Below are 22079 nucleotides of genomic sequence, written 5' to 3' on the forward strand. Positions count from 1 at the left end.
CGGGGGAAAGGGCAGAAGAGAGGTGAATTCATCTCTTGAAAACTATGTAGAATTGGCAGCCATAGAGAATGAAACTGGTTGAGCTTTTCCATTTTGCTCTACTGGTACATCTCATGCAGCGTGACTCAGATGGTTCAGGCTACCTACTCAATCTGTTTTGACAGAAATTAGGTTTTTTAGAATCACATGTATTGTGCATGTATGAGTGAGTGAGAATGAGAGGAGGAGGAAGAGAGACTGTGGGCATATATACATAGTAAATAAAACTTCCTATCATTTTTGCAGTCTTAGTAAATATTTCTTATACAATTAAAATAACTTTTGTGCAGTTGCACAGCCAGTTGCAAGTAAGCTAGTGTAATGGCTGGGGCTGTGGTCAGCTAATGCACTGTTCTACCTGGTGATACTGCACACGTTTTGGGCAGCATCTGTTGACCCCCCTCTAGGCAAATAATGCAGCCATATTACCTAATAGTTCTGCCTGATGCTATTTCAAGACCAGAAAGAACAACTCTGAGACACTGTCTAACCTCACGTCTGATATGAGACAGAGAATATCCTAGAAAGAGACAATATTTGGACTGCTATTACCCACAAAGAGACAAAGTAAGTGTTCTTCCTGATGTCCTGAGTGAAAAAGCACGTGCTGTGCTCTTTTAGTTTCTCAAAATTCTCCACACACAACCTCACTTTCTTCCTCTTAACTCTGAATCCATTTATTATCTGTAATGATTTGACAAGCAAATGCATTTTAGTGTCTGTTTTGTTTGTGAAGTGTTCATTCCATGAATTGCTGCAAACGGCTACAGGACTGGTGCCACAGCTGGGTGTTCGGCTACTTAGACCATGGGACTCACTTTGAGACACCTGGTCTACTGGAGGCTGATGGACCCTGTATCTGTCAGAGAAGGGGAAGAGCATGTTCAGTCATAGGCTTGCCAAGCTGGTGAAGAGGTCTTAAAACTAAAGTTGCTGGGGGAGAAGAACCTCTATCCATCCCACTCCTACCAGTTTAATGCCAGTGCCAGCAATAGATGCATAGAGCAGGAGAAGGATCACATGTCAGCAGGAGAGCACCTGAAGCACAGCACAAAGGAATTCCAACCAGTAAGTCAGCTTCATCAGGGGCCCAACTTAAATGCCTCAATGCAAATGCATGTAGCATGGGAAATAAAGAAGACATGTGTTGGAGACACATGCATGCCTGCAGTGTTATGATCTCACTGGCATCACAGAGATGTGGTGCAATGGCTCCTCTGACTGGAGCGTTGGTATGGAAGGATACAGGCTCTTTAGGAAGGACAGACAGGGGAGATGAGGAGATGAGGGAGTGTCGCCCTCTATGTCAATGACCACTCGGAGTGCATGAAGCTCTGCCTGGGCATGAGTGGGAATCCAAGATACAGTTTATGGGTCATGATTAAAGGGAGGGCAAGGACAGAAGACACTATAGTGGGGGTCTGTTACAGGCCACCTGACCAGTAATGAGTCAGGGGGATGAAGCCCTCTATAGACAGATAGGAGCAGGCTCATGTTTACAAGTCCTGGTCATCATGGGATACTGCAATCACCCTGGTATCTGTTGGAGGGACAAAACAGCAGAGCACAAGCAATCCAGGATGTTCCTGCATTGATGATAACTTCCTTCTCCAAGTGACAGAGGAGCCAATGAGGACAGGTGCCATGATGGACCTGTTCTCAGCAACAAGGAGGGGCTGGTGGGAAACATGAAGCTCAAGGGCAGCCTTGGCTGTAATGACCATGAAAAGGTGGAGTTCAAGATCTTTAGGGCAGCAAGGAGGGCCCACACCAAGCTCACTGCCCTGGACTTCAGGAGAGCAGACTTTGGCCTCTTCAGAAATCTGCTTGGTAGAATACCAGGGGACAAACCCTGGAGGGAAGAGGGGCCCAGGAAAGCTGGTTAGTATTCAAGGATCACCTCCTCAAAGCTCAGGAGCGATGCTTCTCCACAAAGAGGAAGTCAGGCAAATACACCAGGAGGCCAGCATGGATGAACAAGGAGCTCCTGGAAAAACTCAGACAAACACAAAAAGGAAGCCTACAGAGGGTGGAAGCAAGGGCAGGTAGCCTGGGAGGAATACAGAGAAACTGTCTGAGCAGCCAGGGATCAGGTTAGGAAAGCTAAAGCCCTGATAGAATTAAATCTGGCCAGGGACATCAAGGGCAAGAAGAACAGCTTCTATTAGTAGGTCAGTGATAAAAGGAAGACTAGGGAAAATGTGGGGCCTCTCTGGAAGGAAACGGGAAACCCGGTTACCCTGGATATGGAGAAGGTTGAGGTACTCAATGACTTTTTTGCCTTGGTCTTCAGTGGCAAGTGCTCTAGCCACACCGGACAAGTGGCAGAAGGCAAAGGCAGGGACTGGAAGAATGAAGAACCACCCACTGTAGAAGAAGACCAGGTTTGAGACCATCTAAGGAACCTGAAGGTGCACAAGTCCATGGGACCTGATGAGATGCATCCACAGGTCCTGGGGGACCTGGTGAATGAAGTTGCTAAGCCACTTTCCCTCATATCTGAGAAGCTGTGGCAGTCCGGTGAAGTTCCCACCGACCGGAAAAGGGGAAACATTATCCCCATTTTTAAAAAGGGAAAAAAGGAAGACCCAGGGAACTACAGGCCAGTCAGCCTCACCTCTGTGTCCGGCAAGATCATGGAGCAGATTCTCCTGGAAACTATGCTTAGGCACATGGAAAATAAGGAGGTGATTGGTGACAGCCAACGTGGCTTCACGAATGGTAAATCGTGCCTGACACATTTGCTGGCCTCCTACGATGGGGTTACAGTGTTGGTGAACATGGGAAGAGCGACTGACGCCATCTACTTGGACTTGTGCAAAGCATTTGACACTGTCCCACATGACATCCTTGTCTCTGAATTGGAGAGACATGGATTTGATGGATGGACCACTCGGTGGATAAGGAATTGGCTGGATGGTCACACTTAAAGAGTTGTGGTCAACATCTCGATGTCCAAGAGGACATTAGTGACAAATGGTGTTCCTCAGGGGTCAGTATTGGAACCAGCACTGCTTAACATCTTTGTCTGCGACATCGTCAGTGGGATTGCGTGCACCCTCAGCAAGTTTGCTGATGACACCAACCTGTGTGGTGTGATCGACACACTGGAGGGAAGGGATGCCATCTAGAGGGACCTTGACAGGCTTCAGAGGTGGGCCTGAGCGAACCTGCACTTGGATCAGGGCAATCCCAAGCACAACTGCAGGCTGGGCGAGGAATGGATTGAAATCAGACCTGAGGAGAAGTACTTGGGGGTATTGATTGATGAAAAGCTCAACATGACCCAGCAATGTGCACTAGCAGCCCAGAACACCAACTGTATCCTGGGCTGCATCAAAAGAAGTATGACCAGCAGGTCGAGGGATTCTGCCCCTCTACTCTGCTCTCGTGAGACCCTACATGGAGTGCTGTGTTCTACTCTGGGGGCCCCAATACAAGAAAGACATGGAGCTGTTGGAGTGAGTCCAGAGGAGGGCCACGAAGCTGATCAGAGGGCTGGAGCACCTCTTCTATGAGGACAGGCTGAGAAAGTTGGGGTTGTTCAGCCTGGACAAAAGAAGGCTCCGGGGAGACCTTATAGCCGCCTTCCAGTACTTAAAGGGGACCTACAAGAAAGATGGAGAGGGACTGTTTATCAGGGAGTGTAGTGACAGGACAAGGGGTAATGGGTTTAAGCTGAAGGAGGGTTGATTTAGATTAGATGTTAGAAAGAAATTCTGTACTGTGAGGGTGGTGAGGCACTGGAACAGGTTGCCCAGAGAAGCTGTGGAGGCCCCATCCCTGGAAGTGTTTAAGACCAAGTTGGATGGGGCTTTGGGCAATGTGGTCTAGTGGAGGGTGTCCCTGCCCGTAGCAGGGGGGTTGGAACTAGATGATCTTTGAGGTTCCTTCCAACCCTAACCATTCTATGACTCTATGATTCTATGATATAAAGCTGGCATTGATTGGTGCACTTTTTCAAAAGTGTAATTTTTCAGTGTTTTCCTACAGGAACAAAGTAGTGTAGGCTTAATTTACTTAGGTGAGCAAAATTACAGTAAACTCATTTGAGATTTTGTATGTACGCTTCTATACATAAAAGATGACCTTATTTTTATGTCATACTTTCTTTCCAACATTGTGTCTTGTCTTATAGCCAGGATTGTATCTCTTTCAAATATAGAGTGCCTATAGTTCAGTTGATGGTAAAAAGATGAGATATGTTGATATGTACAGTTATTTACTGTATATGTGTTGTTGCCATGATGCATCAATAATCCAATTTATCTGAGTTCTTTCCTTTGCTAAAAAAGAGTAAAAACAAAAACAACAGAAAAACATAGGGTTTTTCCATTCTTTGACATCAGTATGACAGATTTCTATTAGCAACTGTAATTTTTCAAATTTTTTCTTCATTTCCCAAACCAGCTGAAAACACAAATCTATTTTAATTATTTTTTCTGTATTATATGCATGCAACATATATACAAGGTCCTAATATGTATCAGAAATTATAAATTTAAGAAATACAAAGTCTACATTATGTATTGATTTTGTGTTTGGTTTTGGTAGCTTGATTGAAATTCACAAAATATCTATTAATAAACATGATGCTTTTGTCTTCTGAAGTTCTGATTTTGTGTGAAAATCACTACTTTTTTCTTGTTTCTTCAAACACTGTTGATAGTTGTGAATTCTTATATTTCCTCTATAATTTATATGTCTTTCCCAGTCTTGTAACTCAGTTTAGTTCATGTTGGGAGTTAGTTTTGGTTTTGTTTTCTTTAACTGAGGATATAATAAAGTGAAAGCCCCGTCTACTGCTGTCACAGCCTCTCTTTCCTTGAAATGTAATCCAAGACATTTGTTTTATTGACTTGAATCTTGAGAAAATGCATGTTTTGAAGGAGCAATAATTTTACTCTAGAAAGCTTTACTTAATGGAAAATCTAGAGGATTGTCTCTCCCTCTGGCTTCTTAACACATGGTCTTATCTTCACATCTGCCTTCCATCTTTTCTCTGTCTTCAGAGAAAGCCCAATATAAGTGCAGAGAGCAGAACGAAAGAAGCAGCCAGAATACAGTGTCGTAATAGCACATAGAATTGGAGTGAATGCATACTATCCTGAAATGGAAAACAGAAAACATATGGCAGATAAAACAGTGCATAAAAATGTGCATTTATGAGTTTTTCATTGGCTCCTACTTTTTTAAAATTTTCCTGTTCAGAACAATTCACGTCAGCTATCATTTGTAATACAGCCTTTTTAAGCTTTAGTCTATAGAAAAGAGAGATGGGTCTTGGAAGCCTAGTAGAGAGGCACTTTGCTCAGTTGTAAACATTTTCCTGGACTTTATAAGACAGATTGGCCTTTTCCTGTATGACCATACACACACAAAACCTGTTGATGTTTAGATGTGACCTTTCTTGCATGATAGGCAGTAGCTAACAGGTTGGTTACAAGAGATGCTGTCATTCTAGATTTTGAGATGCTGTCATTCTAGATTTTGGGGTCTTTGTTTTTGGGGTTTTGTTTGTTTGTTTGTTTGTTTTTTCTTTTTTTGACTTATTTTGATTTGGAACAATAACATCTGCTTAAGAAGGAAGGCTATATTTTGGCAGAGATTATGCTAACCCAGAAAGACAAAGATAATGTTGTACCTATGTCCTCAAACAAGATCTTCTATACCTTTTGTCAGTGACCCATAATTTGCTGAAGCCACTTTCTAGACTTTCCATACATGCAGTTAAGCCACACTGTACAAAAGTATTCCAGAAATGAGAATTATTTATGTTTCATTACACCACAGTTTATGCGAGAAAGAGGATATTCTGTTAATGCTTGAGAGGAGAATGTATTGTTTGCTAGGTTGCTAGCTTGCAAGGATGGAGTATTGATGTAGAAAAAAATGGTAGGAATATTTTATATTTTAATAAAAAATATCCTTCTTCAGGGTTTTTTTTTTTTTAAAGTGTGGGAGTCTTTCCTTTATTTTTCACAGATACCTAGGGATCAATTCAGTGCAGCAGCTGGTATCATGCAATTCAGGAGAGATGTGAAATGGGGCGGGGGAAGCCAGGCAGAAACTATGTTTAATTACAGGAAGAGCAGAAAGAAAGGAAAAGAAAATTGCCCTCAAAATGGTCATATACAATATATTTTTTATTTCAATAAGATTAAAAAAATAATTGCACCATTTACAAGACATTCAAAACTTAACAGGTAGAACATAACAATATATTTTCTCCATTCAAATGAGTAATACTCATTTTCAGTTGACACACTGAAAATGACATAGAAAATTACTAATAGAATGTAACTAATACTTTAAAATATTTGATATGCAAATTTTTTTAAGAGGAGCATTTATTGCGATTATAAATCTTTGGTTTTAGCCATTGATGTTCTTTAAAAAAGGAAAAATATCCTCTTATCAAAGCATAGTTTGTGAAGTACACACCATACTCAAAATACAAGCCAATATGTATTGTCATTGATAGTTTCAGGCCTTGTTATACAGTGCATATTTTAAGACTCTGGAAATCAGCACTTGGGATTTGCTAGGAGACAGAGCAGAATTCCCAACCAAACCCAAAATTTTCTGGGATATAAGAAGGAAATACAATACAGCAGAGAGGAAACAGTCTAGGAAGTTCCTGGAGTGTGTGGAAGATAACTTTCTGACACAGCTGGTGAGTGAGCCAACTAGTGAAGAAGCCCCACTGGACCTGTTGTTTGTGAACAGAGAAGAACTTTGTGGGTGATGTTATGCTTGGAGGCCATCTTGGGTGTAGCGATCATGAAATGGTAGAGTTTTTGATTCTTGGAGAACTAAGGAGAGGGGTCAGCAGAATTGCTACCTTGGGCTTCCAGAAGGCAGACTTTGACGAGGCGGTCGAGTGCACCCTTAGCAAGTTTGCAGATGTCACCACGTTGGGCAGGAGTGTTGATCTGCTTGACAGTAGGAAGGATCTGGACAGGCTGGATTGATGGGCCAAGGCCAACTGTATGAGGTTCAACAAGGCTCAGTGCTGAGTCCTGCATTTGGGTCACAACAAATCCATGCAACGCTACAGGCTCGGGGAAGAGTGGCTGGAAAGCTGCCTGGCAGAAAAGGACATGGGGGTGCTGGTTGACAACCGGCTGAATATGAGCCAGCAGTGTGCCCAGGTGGCCAAGGCAGCCAACAGCATCCTGGCTTGTCTCAGGAATAGTGTGGCCAGCAGGACTAAGGAAGTGGTCGCCCCCCTGTACTTGGCTCTGATGAGGCTGCACCTTGAGTGCTGTGTTCAGTTTTGGGCCCCTCACTACAAGAAGGACATTGAGGTGCTGGACCATGTTCAGAGAAGGGCAGCGACGCTGGTGAAGGGTCTAGAGCACAAGTCTTATGAGGAATGGCTAAGGGAACTGGGGTTGTTTAGTCTGGAGAAAAGGATGCTGAGGGGAGACCTTATCACTCTCTACAGCTACCTCAAAGGAGGTTGTAGCGAGCTGGGTGTTGGTCTCTTCTCCTAATTAATAAGTGATAGGACAAGAAGAAATGGCCTCAAGTTGTGCCAGGGGAGGTTTAGATTGGATATTAGGAAGAATTTCTTCACAGAAAGGGTTGTCAATCACTGGAACAGGCTGCCCAGGGAAGTGGTTGAGTCACCATCCCTGGAGGGATTTAAAACATGTGTAGATGTGGTGCTTAGGGACATGGTTTAGTGGTTGGATTTGGGAGTGCTAGGCTAACAGTTGGACTTGATGATCTTAAAGGTCTTTTCTAATCAAAACAATTTTATGATTCTGTGATTCTATGAATTCTGGCTTATCAAAGGCCATAATATTTGTTTTGCTATTAGGAAAATTTCAATAAATTTCAATATTTCAGTTCGAAATCATGGGCTTCAAATCTTTAAGCTAAAGAAGTCACCTTTCACTACTATGGAAACAAAGAAAAGAGTTTGAACTGCTCTGGATCCACTTAGTCCATTGGGTCAGCTGTGGGATTCATGCAAAGGCTGCTGAGCAGTGAGTAGTATGCACAAATATGAGATCATTTCTTACACTTCTGTACTCCCTCTTGGGCAGCACATCTTTAGGCATGAAAGGAAGATTTCTGTGTAAAATATTTGGTCCAAGAAGAGTAGGAGGTTCTTTGGGGTCTTTGTTGGGAAAATAGGCACTTAAATCACATCTGTACTATTAAGTTTACTACTATTTACTATTCTCTGGTGTACCAGCTAGCCGAGCCAGTTCATCTGCAGACATTTACATTTTTTCCTTTTTCTCCAAAAATTAGCATGGTCATATCAAAACTGCTTACAAAGTGTGGTGCTTGTAATATGCCTTTTCCCAGATGATGGCTGGGCAATGTCTGGAAATGTATGAATTAGCACAGGCCAAAGCTGTGGAGGCAGTGGGCTAACAGTTGGGTGCTATGAGTGAGCCTTCTTTAGTGCTCAAATCTGGCTTTGACCCTTTTTTTTTTTTTCCTCCCTTATCCAGGTGTGACTTTAAATTCCACCTCAGCTGCACTATAAGTACTGAAGTGTTAAATTGGTGCTTTCCCATGATGTTCACTCTTCCAACTACTCAGACTCTTTCATGACAGCTCTCAGGCCTGAAAAAAGTGGAGGATCTTTGTGGGAAGGACTGAAGACCAGTGTCTCCTATCTTCTAGGCTAGTTTTCAGGATGCCCAGAGGGTTTCACTTACTGATTATTGGAGATCTTAGTGTTCTGCAGAGGTATCTTGTCCCACAAACCTGAAGTTTCTTCTGAAGAAACCAGAGCATGGGGGTAGGAGGGCTAATAAGTATCAGGATCTTACCCTGAAATGGGCTATGACCTAAGTTCATATGCAGACAAAACTCTGAAAATCTCAGTTTCCATGTAGCCTCACTGGCCAAAAAGGAGCAAATTGAGGAGCAGCATATTAAAAATCTCAATATAGACTGCAGACAAAGGTGAAAGGGGCTGCAATAAAAAGGATACAGAGTGGGAGACAATTATCTGAGAAATAGATCTTAGGTACAGGTACACTTATGCATTCTTTAAAAATACGAACAAGAGTTCAAATGCAATTTTGAACCAAAGCTGAAGACTTGTGAGTGAGAGCAGGAAGATGATGTGTATGAACTGAGCTTGGATACATAAAAATGTTCACAGAAGCCTATGATTGCATTATTTACTTCTGCTCTTGAATAAACGTTTATTTCCTGCCTTGCTTTAGTAGACACAAGGGTTTGTTTGTTTTCTTGTTACCATATATGGTGTGCTGTTCAATAAACTCCCTATAAACTGATATACAGTTTCAAATATAATTCATAAACCAACTTACTACTCTTAGGTCTATTCTATGAAGAGAAAATGTGAATTCATACTGAGCCCATCTAACACTGTTAGTGATCAGGAAAGAACATCTGTGAATATTTATTATCAGAGCCAGAGTTCCTGTCTCCAACCAATAGACTATGCTCACTGACTAATTAAAAATAGAAAAAACAATTGCTTTATTTCTTTTATTGTTGCAAGTGTCAATATAGCAACTGAAGCATTAAAAATGTGGTGGGGGATATAGTCAACACTGGGAAAACCACTTTCTGTTTAGAAGTTTATTTAAGAACACGAAGAACACACATCGCCTGGTCTTCCTTCTCATTAATCATTTACTGTGGATAAGAAACCTTTGTAAGCAATTAAAATTGAATTTGTAATGAAAAAAAATCTTGTTCTACAGAATGCAGTAGGCAAAAGCTACTATAAAGAGATAATCACAAATGATAGATTAGTGATAAGGGCTTCACTTTATCACCTAGCAACCTTACCCATACCTGCCACCATTGCAAACAAGCTAAGATAAAAGTTTTGTGATTCTGGGACTAATACATTGAAACTAATTATACAATTTAAGCTGCTACTGACACTAATAAAAATGATAACTGATGAGATGAAACATACTGAAATCAAACCAAACTCTCAGCTAGATTGCTCTTTTCAGGTGTCAGTTTTTGACTTTTCAGTGCTTAAAAATTTAATGTTTCCTTTTTTATTAAAAACAGGTCTAGGAAGAAGGGAAATAATCAGCTAACTATATTGCTTTTCAGCCTGTGATAAAGAAAAGGTAGTTACTAAGCTTTTCAAATATTCTGAATGAATACCAAAAAGAAATTTCACTATATAACAACCTAGATAGCAAGTATCTAGCCAGTAAATAATGTACTTCAAAAGAGATAAGCGGAAAATAAAATGGGAAACAAGGAAACCTCTCTGTACTCAGTCATACAGGTTTTTCATCACCTTCGTAGCCTGATGTCCAATCTATTTTTGTATCATCACATGTGAAACTTTTCTGTGTCCAAAAGGTTAGTTTAATTCTTATGACATCACTCATCTCATCACTCAGAAGAGAATAGGCAAAAGAAACTAAAATCAACATGTCTATTTTGCTTTTCTGTTTAAATAATTATAATAATTGTAATAATCACAGGTCCTGCAGCCATGGCTACACAGAATCACATGACAGCATCTTTAATGTGTTCCATTTATCTCCCAAATATAGACATTGGTCCTCACTGTTGCAGATTTATCCCGTAGTCTACAGCTGTTGGTGTTCAGGAACCCTAATGTGTGTTTTAATGCTGTGGACTGGATAAGGTTTTATTTGAAGGGAAGCAGCACCATCTATTGCAACCTGATAGTTTAGCTCTAGGTGACATAAAGAACAGAGCTGGCCTTTCTTGCACTTACTTTCATAAGTTTTCCCAGACCACCTTCAAATGACATTAGGATCTCAGTTTGTATATGTTAAGGTACAGGGACAGGGGTGTGTGGCATGTGTGCACGTGTCTAATAAAAAGGTGCATCTAAGAGACATACCTGTTTACAAACTAAGATAAAATAATAGCAGAAGCCTAGTCCTGACTAACTGTTGCTTTTAAGTAACTTGGCTGGAGTTTTCATTTCTGAAGGGGGAGGATAGTCAAAAGTTAAGAGTATGTTTCACCCAGGTGCTATTCTCTCAAAATTTGCTTTCAGAAGCAGCATTAATGTAGGTGTGTAGTACAGTATGTTCTTCTAATAATGACAGTGCTATTGTCATCCATCTATACTTCTGGTTCTTCTTTTTTTCCAGACTGTCTACAAAGCCTGGCTCTGTTCCCAGTATTTTGAAGTCACACAGTTTCACTGCAGCAACAGAATTCCTTGCAAGCAATACTGTTTGGAGGTTCAGACGAGGTGTCCCTTTATATTACCAGACAACGATGATGTCATCTATGGAGGACTATCAAGTTTCATCTGTACAGGTATAGTATAGAAAAGTTAATTTCACTTGTTTTCATAAGTCTAAATGTGAAGGAGAGTGTGGATAATGTTTCTTCCATCAGCTCTAACTATGAGAGCCTGGAGGTATTCCTCATCACAGAGATTTCTCAGAGGTGCTAGGATTTGAGCCCAGATTTAGTAATGCACATTTACGCTACAGCTTGCCACAGTCATTAACTTTACAAAATAAAATTGCTAGAAGAAATTTGTTCTGGGTTTTTTTATGCTTAATAATTTGGTCGAGGATTTTTGTCGCTCCATGTCATGCTGTACTTAGAGAAAAGAGACTCTGTGTAATGCAATATTCAGAAAAAAAAAGAGAAAGGCAAGATCAGTTTTTAGTATATTTACCTTTGTTCACCTGCATTCTTATGTCAGATAAACGAAGAATCTGAGGCATAGCATTCAGAACTGTGCAGCAGCTCTTGGAAGTTAAATGTCTAAGGAAAGGTTTTTCACTAATGAAGAATTTTAAGAATCAGTTATGCCCCTGTCAAGAAGTGATCTTTTGATCTCTTCTTGAGTCATATTATATTCTGGTAGTATTTTAATATTAAAAGCTATTGCTAATATAGGTCTATGCATCGATTGATGAAATGGTTTGGTTCCTTTTACATTCCATTCTGCTTCAAACATTATCCCAGAATGATCCAACCAGAGAAGACATGGTAGGCAAGAAATACCTTTAGTACATCTCAGGTACCTCAGATACTTTTTTCAGGACTGGCTGGGAGATATACACACAAAATTTCAGCTTATATCAATGTTATCTGCAGATTTCTGGTGCCTAGAGTATCATCCGAGAATCTCGAAGATATTTAGGCAACTTACTCCAACTAAACCAGTAAAAAGGCATTTCAAAACTCAGATCATTTGACAGCCTGGTCCAAATATCTGAAATTAGACAGCCTCCACCTTAAATTAGGGGCACTGGAAAACTTGGTACTAACCAAGTTGCACAAGGTGAACTAGTTAAAAACAGAGTAAAATATAAAACCCCATAAATGCTCTATCTATACTATCTCAGAGGCAGGCATAATGTTTGTGGTAATTCAGTTCTCTTTATACTGTGTTTGGATTCAGGGGGGTTCTGGTAGCAAGATATTTACTGTATTTCTTCTTGAAGATTAAACCTATTGCACACAATCAAGCAATATCCATCCATATGCGAAAGACAATATAATGAAATGTAAACTGAGTTATAATTTGGTAGTCATCAATAAGGTAAGAGTGCTTTGCACTTCAGTGCATTTTGTAAATATTAATAGCCTTCCAATATGCACACAAAGCAAGCAAATGAGCATTATTTTCCGGTTTAAGATAGGACAGTAAGAGCTGAAGTGAGAGACTTGGGACATTTTTATTTACAACATGTATACAATAAATATGTATGCGTGTGTGCGTTTATATACACGTGTGCACACTTGCACACATACACAATGGCAAAGAACAAAAAATCAAACAAAATAATCTTAGAATTATTTCTGAAAATATCTTAGGAAATACATATCCACCTCTTCATTTTCCTAGTATATCTCCAAGTCCAAAAAGTGTTTATTCCTAAAACACACAAACCAGATGACTTTGCAAAGATTACTGACAATCGATATCTCTGAGTTTGGGATGAAAAGCAGATTTGGGGGAGGATTAAACTCATTTTATTGCAGGTATTAGTAGAGTAGGTATCTACACGTTAACTTTGTGACTAAGCTCTCACTAGAGTCACTAGAGATCTGGTGCAGTCGGTAGAGTTGAGAGCTATTTAATTCAGCCTAAGTAGGTATCTCCACCCGATGAGCTGACTAGCTCTCTACGTCCCACTAACAGTACTGGCTGCACTCTATTCGCTGTAGCTGTTGTTAGTCACCAAGGTCTTATTGTAGACACTTAAAATCAGAGTGACCTGAATCTCATCTCAGCAGTCCACTAACTAATATTTGGTTGAACTTCATGTCCACTCAAGTCAAGACCCTCAGCATCAGCAGAGCAGAGTTTGTATTTGCAGATCCATAGGAGTCAGCATGCTGACATGGGGCAGTTGTGTGCAAGAGAAGGTGCTGAGGAGAGGTACAAGGCTGCAATTTAAACTTTGTCTGGAATACAGGCCCATTGTAACCCTCTTATTAATCAGCAACTCACTGTAAGAGCACTTCCTGCCACTAAACAATGAGAAATTAGACTAATATTTGTTGTGGGACTAAAGAATTATACTTCTCTGCAGCTTAATGAAAAAAGAATTATTTCATGCAAAGTACAGTGAGTTCACCAGCAGATAAAATACTCTACCTCAACATAGCTTGCAGCTTGACAGATAACTTGAACTCCTTTTGCAGAAAAGCAACTGAAAGCAGCTTGCCAACATCTTGAGGGACCTCTTCTCCTGCTGCACTTTCTATGAGTTCCTGTCTGGCAGAAATGTTCTGGGATTTCTACTTACCGATCCGGCTTTTCCTGGGATGGGTGCAATTCATTGACAAAAGTCAAAAGTCATGTCAAAGGCATTTCTATTTGATATTTAGGTGTTATAGCTGATTGTCTGGTGTCTCCATTTGACCTAAGTTCACTGTGGAGCTGGTCCCCATTGAGCTCTGCTACAGGAAACATGGAGGGACCAAACATGTTCGGGCATTTCTCATGAATGGTATTTTGCCATAGCCCGTCACTCATTTAAATTAGGTTTGAATATCTCTGCTGCTCCTGACTCCAATGGTATCCCGTGGAGACAAATGCTGCAGGTCCTTTCTTTAAATTTTGAGTTACATTTCCAGAGAAATCCAGCAGGAACTGAATTAGATTATGTCGGTATGGTATTTTTTCCCCCGTGAAACTAATGAAAGACTAGCTGGCTAGCTAAGGAACACTGTTAATTATAAAATATTGTCTGGAGAAAAAAAAGGAGCCCCTCTCCTCATAGAATGATTTATCTTTGAGAAACGTCAAGAGTTTGTGGACTCTGATCTTCTTTAATAAAGTTTTAGAAACTATAGTTTTATAATAAGGGCTTTCTTTCCTCCTCTCCATGGTAACAGACTATTTCCTCCAAGGTCCATTAGAGATTCAGGTTAATGGGAAGACAGAGGATTTATTTCTATAAAACATTTCAATACACCATGGAAGGCAAATAACAGTAAAAGGTGTACCGACGATAGCTGCTTTTATTTGATGATGACTACAGCGCAGCGTGCAAGATGTACATATTAACATTACATGCCATTTTCAAATTGCAGCTACATAAGATGCTGGGGTGGCTTCATGTCACCGGCAGCACTGGGAGTTGCCCCAGCGGTATCAAGCTGCCACCTTCACCATCTCGCTGAGACACCTGATGGAATCAGGGGTACGACAGCACTGGCAGACAGGGAACCCATGTACTTTTTCTTTCAGAGCAGGATTTTCTCTAGGTTGGAGGCCATAAAGAAAGAAAAAAGTACTGGAGGCTGTAAAAATAAATAATATCAAAGGTTTTATCCTTCCTTGGGAGGTCCATGTGATGAGAAAACAGCATAGGATTGGCTATTTTTTCCCCAAGAAATTTTGCAGTCATTGTTATCTTAGAATTCCTAAATAGGTATTAAAAACAATTAAAAAAAAAAGTAAAAACAGTTGCAGTTTATAATATGGATTAATAATGATTTCTTGGAAAGTCCTGAAGGACTGATATAATGAATAAGAAGTATTATAGCCTGAGAATGTCTTACTTGATTATTTCCAATGAAAGCGGAGAATGGTGAAAGGAGAGGGGATGCTACACTACTTGTATATCACTGGAACTTGTCTTTTGTAGAAATGCATGTGAGGATGAGGGACAACTGCAGTGCAAAAAAAAGTACTTGGGAGATTAATCAAAACAATCAGAATCACAGTGTGGTTCTGATTATGGAAACATGCAGTTAGGTAGAAAGAAGTTTGTGTTCCCCTGTCCCCCCTTTCTTCTCAGAAACAGAAGGTAAGATGTCGGTCTTTCCATCAGACACTATTCTGGAATATACTGTTGTTCATATTCATTAAAGTTGAATGGTTCCTTGCAGTTTAGAGCTTTGGAGTTTATATCCATATGATTAAAGTTTCCAGTGGTTTCATTTAATGTTTCTTTCTGCAGCTCAGCTGTCTAGAACTGTCCATGCAAAACAGAATCTTATTTAAGGGAGGTATAATAGTGTTTAGGCACACATACACACACACACAGAGCAGATTACAATGAATGAGTCCCATGCAAAGTTCCAGGTCAAGATTTTTAATCGTGACTTCTATGAAAACAGCGCTCATACCAGGGGGACTATTCTCTTTCATAGATGTAGTTATCTTGTCCTTTTTTTTTCCCAGTGTGAATGGAAGATGTGGAAGATTTCTTTCATACATGCTCTTTCAGTGTGAAAAGAGATCTGAAGGATGTATGACTCTATGCAGAGAGCACTGGGAAGAGACTGGTAATACTTCACAACTCCTGCTTTTCCCATGCCTTCCAAAGTAATGTGGTCCAGCAGCTGGCCTGGGGACTTGTCCAGCCCATGAATTGCTTCTGTTTGGCTTGCTGCCATCTCCCAACAGGGACAGAGAGAGGATGCAAAGGCCATAAAAGTTCTCTTCACAGCAAAAACCCATTCAGTTTCCACCAAATGAGCAGCAGAGATAGCCAAAGAATGGGCAGGAGATTACTTCTCCTCTGCACACAGGGCCCTTCCCCAAGCAGCCAGGATATGTCATCAACACAGACACTGCAGTCACATCTGCGTTAGCAATCCAGTTCGGGAGTTAACTTTTGAAGCAAATCTCCTGTTCATACTCTTTGCTGTTTGACTTGTGCTGGGGAGAGTTCTTGGAGGATACAAACTGGGTTCCTTTGAATTAAACTAAACTAGGAGATATGCTACAGGACCATACCTACCACGTCTCAACCAGTAATGCACATTTGGTCTACAGAATCAGACTAGAGCTAGACTGAAGTAAAAAACCCTCAAATGCATTCAAGGTTGACATGAGCACCAGCTGTTTCATTATACAAATCTTCTCCTTTTGCCCAAAACTACTTGTTAATACAGACATAGCCTGGTCTGGCTGCTGGGAGAACGGTCCCAAAACTGCCATCCATGTGCCAAGTCTGGACCACTTTAGAGTGCAGAATTAGGGCTGCCTGAGTTGCTAAGGGCTTTCTTTGTATTGACCAAGACTTAATGGCCTCTTTCTGCCTTGTGGAATAAGAGGGCCATCACCCAGCAGCAAATATCAGGCAGGAAATCCCAGCCACATACTTGCACTCTTTACTTGTACAATAGATGTCAAGGAATTTAATGGAGCACTTGAGTTCCTCTGTGAAGGAAGGGAAGGGAATGTAGTGAGCAGCAATGAGGCAGAAATGTGTTTCATTAGCTTCTTCCCAAACCAGCACGGCACCCTCTGGTATTTCCTAAGAGCAGTGTCATCAGAACGAGTCTACTGCCACCAACAGGAGAATCAAATTTGTCTACTCTTCTGTGCTGAACAGACTTCTGATAATTTTCAGTGTGGAAGAAGAAAGTAAGGGGAGAGAAGTGAGAGGACAGGTGATTCAGGTACTTTGAATTACTTATACCTTTACATTCAGTTCATTTTAATTTAGGCTCTTGATTTCATGCGATCCAATTAACATCTCAGTTGCTTGGAATGCATGGTGTGAATATTCTCCCATACATCAATTTTTGGCAAATATTACTAACATACGCTTATGTGATTCCATGTAAAGTAGCACTGCCTCAGGAACTCCTCCTCCTTTAGAGTAAAGAAGACTATTCACCAGAAAGGAAACTGTCGGTCATGCTTCATAGCACACACTAATGTTTCTAAGGACATAGTGAGAATTATTATGGAGAATTCTCACCAATCTGTAGAAAGGGTTTGTTGACTAACAAAGCTCAACAAAGGTATTGGGAACAATTCTTTTAACTGCAGCTTCTTCTCAAGCGACAGATGTGTGTCTGGATTTCACCAGCAGGTTTAGCTATAGAGTGTCTGTTTCAAATCAGATGCCCTGATTTCAGTCCAATTTGAAAATCAACTTCCTTCAGAAAATGTGATATATAGAATGCATCACAATGTATCTTTTCTTTGTAGAACAATTCAAGAAGAGAAAATCTCTGAATTTCATCTGGGTTATGTTGTTCTTGGCAAACTCCAAAATATATATATACATGATACAAAATCTTACTCTAAAAATAACTCATAATAATATGTCATTTGCCTCCTGCCTACACCTCTTAGTACGTCCTAAAATATCAAAATATTAAGCTAACACAGGCAGCAGGACAAATCCCATTTATGTTTGACAAGCGTGGTTTAAATCGTTACTAGCTGTGGATCTTCTTACAAGGGAAATTTGACATGGTTTTGCAGTAGAATGTCAACTAAATAGCTCATCTTTTTGTGTCCAGTGTTCTTCTAGTCTTAAATACTGGGACTTTCCCATGAATGAGGTCCCATATTATAATAGATTTTTTAGCTGCAAACTTTCTTCTCCTATAAAAACAACCGAGGCAATTAACCTATTGATATCCCTGAACTTTCTAGGGCAACACAGTACTTAGATATGTATGACCCTTTCCTTTCCTATCATATCAAATTAGTAAATTCTTTTGATCAAAACTTGTACATAATAGAAGCAAAACTTGAGGGGGGGTGGGGGTGGGGAAAGCCAAATGCTTGTTAGATGCAAATTATTTCACCCTTATCCTGTATCTCAACATAGCAGAGCTAAAAAGATTCATTGTATAGTGTTGAAAGTCACCTATTTGCTCATTTTTCTGACTTGCAGCAGCTCAGTCAGTTTTAGAGGGATAACACTGATTTACACCGGCAGGAGAAAATTGGTCCTGTACATATTTTAGAGGGGAAAAAAAATCTATGCATGGTGAAGAAACACAATGAATTTTTCTTGAATGTAGATGCATACACACAGGAAAATGTTCCAGAGGCAACTATCTGAAATAGTCACCAACATGTAGTGATAAAAGAAAATAAAAACACAGCAACCCAGATCTCATCCAACAATTGGAATGGAGTCTGAAATGGAAATGAGCCTTTTCAAAAGAGCTGAACAGCCTTATTCACCACTTTAAGAATAATCTGTTTGACTAAAGAATAATTTATTTATCTTTAAGCCTTCTTCTTACATTTCATTTTATTACTTTTTATAATATGAAGAGTATAAAGTACGTGTCTAAACAGAAGCATCATAATATGTCACAGACACAGCAATTTAAAAATTGAGAGGACCATCTGGATAAGTCTGAAAAGAGCTGGCTTCCAGATCAGATGTAAGCAAGCAGTGAAATCTAGTCATATCATATCTAATGTGTTCTCTTGCCTTCTGTGGTTGGAAAATGTTAATATTGAAAGCTCAGAAATAATTCCTCAGAAAAAGAAATGTCATGCAGAGTGTTGACATTCACTGGTACAATGATGTCACTGCTGGATGGATCACTCTTGGCAGACATTATTTACTTTGCGCTTCACAATAAAATGGAGCATTCAAAACTTCTGGTATACTACATCCACTTATCTGGTTTCCTCTTCTATTTCATGGCCATTTCTTCAAGCACAAGCAGCTTGGTATGCCTCTCAAAATAATCAGAAGTCTATGTTAAAAAGGACCACAGTTTAGAGTTATACAGAAATACAATGAGGAAAAACATCACATAACAAAAGGTCTGTTTTATTTCTGTGGCTTTCCAAAATACTTATCCAGTGACAACAAAAAAATATATCATTTAGACCAGTTTCCTTTGGTGGTGACTGGAAGATGTGGAATACTATGGATCCATTGCTCTTTCTGTAGCAAAGAAACCGAGAAGTGGGCCAAGCCAGACCAACTGGTACAGATACAGATCCAGCTACAAGCGTGACACATCCTGACAGTGTTGGTGTGAGATGTGGAAATGCAACCACCTCTTTTGCATGCTGTTTCCTGTGCAAAAGAAATGCAAGTGCTCAGGCAGAAACCACAGCACTCTCTGAGTTAGCCAGTGATCTAGCTGATCAACAGACCATGCATCCATAGTCTTTGTGATTTTAATTCTTGTATAAGAACATATTTGTGGTTTGCTGGTTTTCCCTCAAAGCTATTTCTGCACAAAGTAAATACGATGCTCATGCTGTCATTCCTTTTTCTTTCAGTATGATTCAGCTGAGCAGGATACACGGGATTTATCTACAATCATGTCGCCATTAACATAATCTCAGTCAAATGAGTAGCCTTAATTCTTGCATCAGCATTAGTAAGACACACTCCCTACAGACATAACTGCTGTGCTGATCATCAAAATGTTATCTGCATGTGAAAAAAAAATCCGATTACAAAGCAAAGAGATAGCTTTTACATGACCTTCATGAGCTATAGCGTATCTGTCTGGAGAACGGTTTGATACCAAAAAGTATCCTGGCAAATTCTAGATCCTTGATTAATATCAAGGTCCAAGAACCTACATACGGACTAAGATTTCTACTGGTGAAATATAGGTGAGTGCTGGGAAAAGTTGGGAAATGGAGATCTAGAGCTGAGAATTTTAAGTGAAAAGCAAACAGCAAGGTAGGTAGGTTTTGAGCCAGTAACAGTTGGTAAATTAGTCTCAGAAATATAATTACTGAACATCCAAGTAATACAGTGTAATGATGTCTACAAATCGAACTATAAAAAGAGAAGAAGAAGAGGGAAGCTGTGGTGGTTTGATGGGTAAAGGTATCCTTTCTATGCCTTATTTCAAACTCTGTGTCCATGTAAAATATTTTTCAAAAAAGAACAAAATAGAGGTTTTTTCTCCATGGTTTTCCAGAGTTTCTGGTAAGTCATTGGTTTGTAACCCTCTGACTGAGGAGACTGATTAGACCCAAGGGGTCAAAATGGATACCCATGGCTACAAACAAGTACGTGGTGAAGCACAATTGTGCAAAAGTGCAAAAGCACTGCCTGAATTTATCTAAATGTTCTACAACTGTCATATGAATAGTGGTTCTGTAGTTAATTGATTGTTAAATATGTAACTGCAAATTCAAAACCTAAATTCAATTGCTGAATTGAAATAAAGAGGAAACATAATTTTGCATTAAGGAACAAGTTCAATGCAGCTTTGAATGTGGAGTTGCCTTCAATTTATTTATAATTGAGTAACTGCATATGAACTATTTAAATACCTTTTGATTGCCAGCTTGTATATATAGGCTTTCATTTCAAAGGAAGTCTGGGTTTTCCTATAATAAGAAAGACAGGAAATACAGTTTGAATAGTAAACAACCCTCAGTGGGATCAAAGCATTAACCATTCTCTGTGTCTTTTCAATTACCCCTGATAGTTTAAGCTACTGCAGTCACAGAATAGATCATATAATTACCTACTTCGGGAGGCACTTCCTGCATGTTAACATGTTTAAAAAAACACTTATGAACATAAACACCAAAAGATGCGTCTCAGAAAATATGATGTTAGCAATATGATTGCTTTATTATACTTGCAATAAACAACTGTCCACAAGTTCTAAAATGCAACAGAATTTCTTAAAAAACATGAAGTACATTCAGTGATGATCTGAGAGAAAATAAATAATTTTCAAGTGTTGGTATGCTGCCTTAAGTATCTGACTTCATAGGTGCAAAAATGGCCTGATTTCCTACAGAGAAAAACTTGACTTGACAGAAAATCAAACAAGCTGTTCTCATTCCTGTATCATTGAAAACTTGTTTGTATCCAAAAATAGATGCAACTTTACTTGGACTCATGTATAACATAGTAGACTGTTGGATGTAAAAAAGTGTCAGTCTAGGTTTAATCTGCATTTTAACATGCTCAGCATACCTAATGCACTCTTTCTTTAGTTGCAGATCAATATTATGGAAGTAGGAACAAAAGAGTTCAGTTTTATCTTAATTTAAGGTGTGCTGTTTTAAGGTTATTCACAAAATATAGGCAGTCTGGTGCCTGAACCTAAGAATGTTACCTAAATGCCTAAACTTGTAGTAATATCATTGCTGTGATACTTTAGACAAAATGTAAATCTTGTTCTCAGAAGTAAATTTATAAATTATAGCAATTATGTAGCTGCTTGCAAAAATCTTTATGCTAATATTTCAACACAGATAGTTTTTTTCCTAGTAAAACCTAGCACTACCATAAAGTAATTATTTACTGCAAAATTTATTCCAAGATCAGTTTAAATGGGGAAAAGGTATTTGTTGATTATGGTAGACATTCTTGCATTTGTTCATTAGTTAAACAGGCTAAATTAGGGTCTTGTAATTTATCAGGAAAGAAGATATGTGAGAAGTAAACAGAACACTCTGGTTATTTTAACCTCCTGTATAGTAATGCAGACAGCATTGACAATTTCCAAAAAGACAGTTGTGTCTTTTGGAAAAGACAGAATTCCTCTAACTGTTCAACAATGCATAATCAGATCAGACTGAATAAGTCAGTAAAGTTCTAAAGGCAGAAATAGCCTAGATGTATAGTCAGAAATATTAAGATATCCAATTATTGTATGGCACGGAAACATTGTTCTCAACTTTGGGATATGACAAAGAGAACATCCCAGCTGGAAGAACTCATCTGAGGTAGGGTAAACAAGTAGACTCTGAAAAGCTCTATTTGGAAGCTGTTCCTGTAAAACTCTTGGATTAGCATTGGTCTGACAATCAATATTGTCAATATTGTCAGTATATCAATTATTTGTTATTTAATGCCTATCTTTCATGGACAGTGATACTACTGGTATGTGCTCACAGACTG

The 22079-nt window shown here is 39.5% G+C and overlaps 1 protein-coding gene across 1 annotated transcript in view; it reads left to right on the forward strand.

Moving 5' to 3' along the window:
• The window catches only part of NALF1 (NALCN channel auxiliary factor 1), a 501614-nt gene that overhangs the window by 475369 nt on the left and 4166 nt on the right, over positions 1 to 22079 (forward strand). The window contains exon 2 of the mRNA XM_075740436.1: positions 11142 to 11313. Coding sequence (XP_075596551.1) covers positions 11142 to 11313 — 172 coding nt within the window. The remainder of the gene's footprint in view (positions 1 to 11141; positions 11314 to 22079) is intronic.

Source organism: Balearica regulorum, chromosome 1 (genome assembly GCF_011004875.1).
Source record: "Balearica regulorum gibbericeps isolate bBalReg1 chromosome 1, bBalReg1.pri, whole genome shotgun sequence".
NCBI classification, from domain to species: Eukaryota; Metazoa; Chordata; class Aves; order Gruiformes; family Gruidae; genus Balearica; species Balearica regulorum.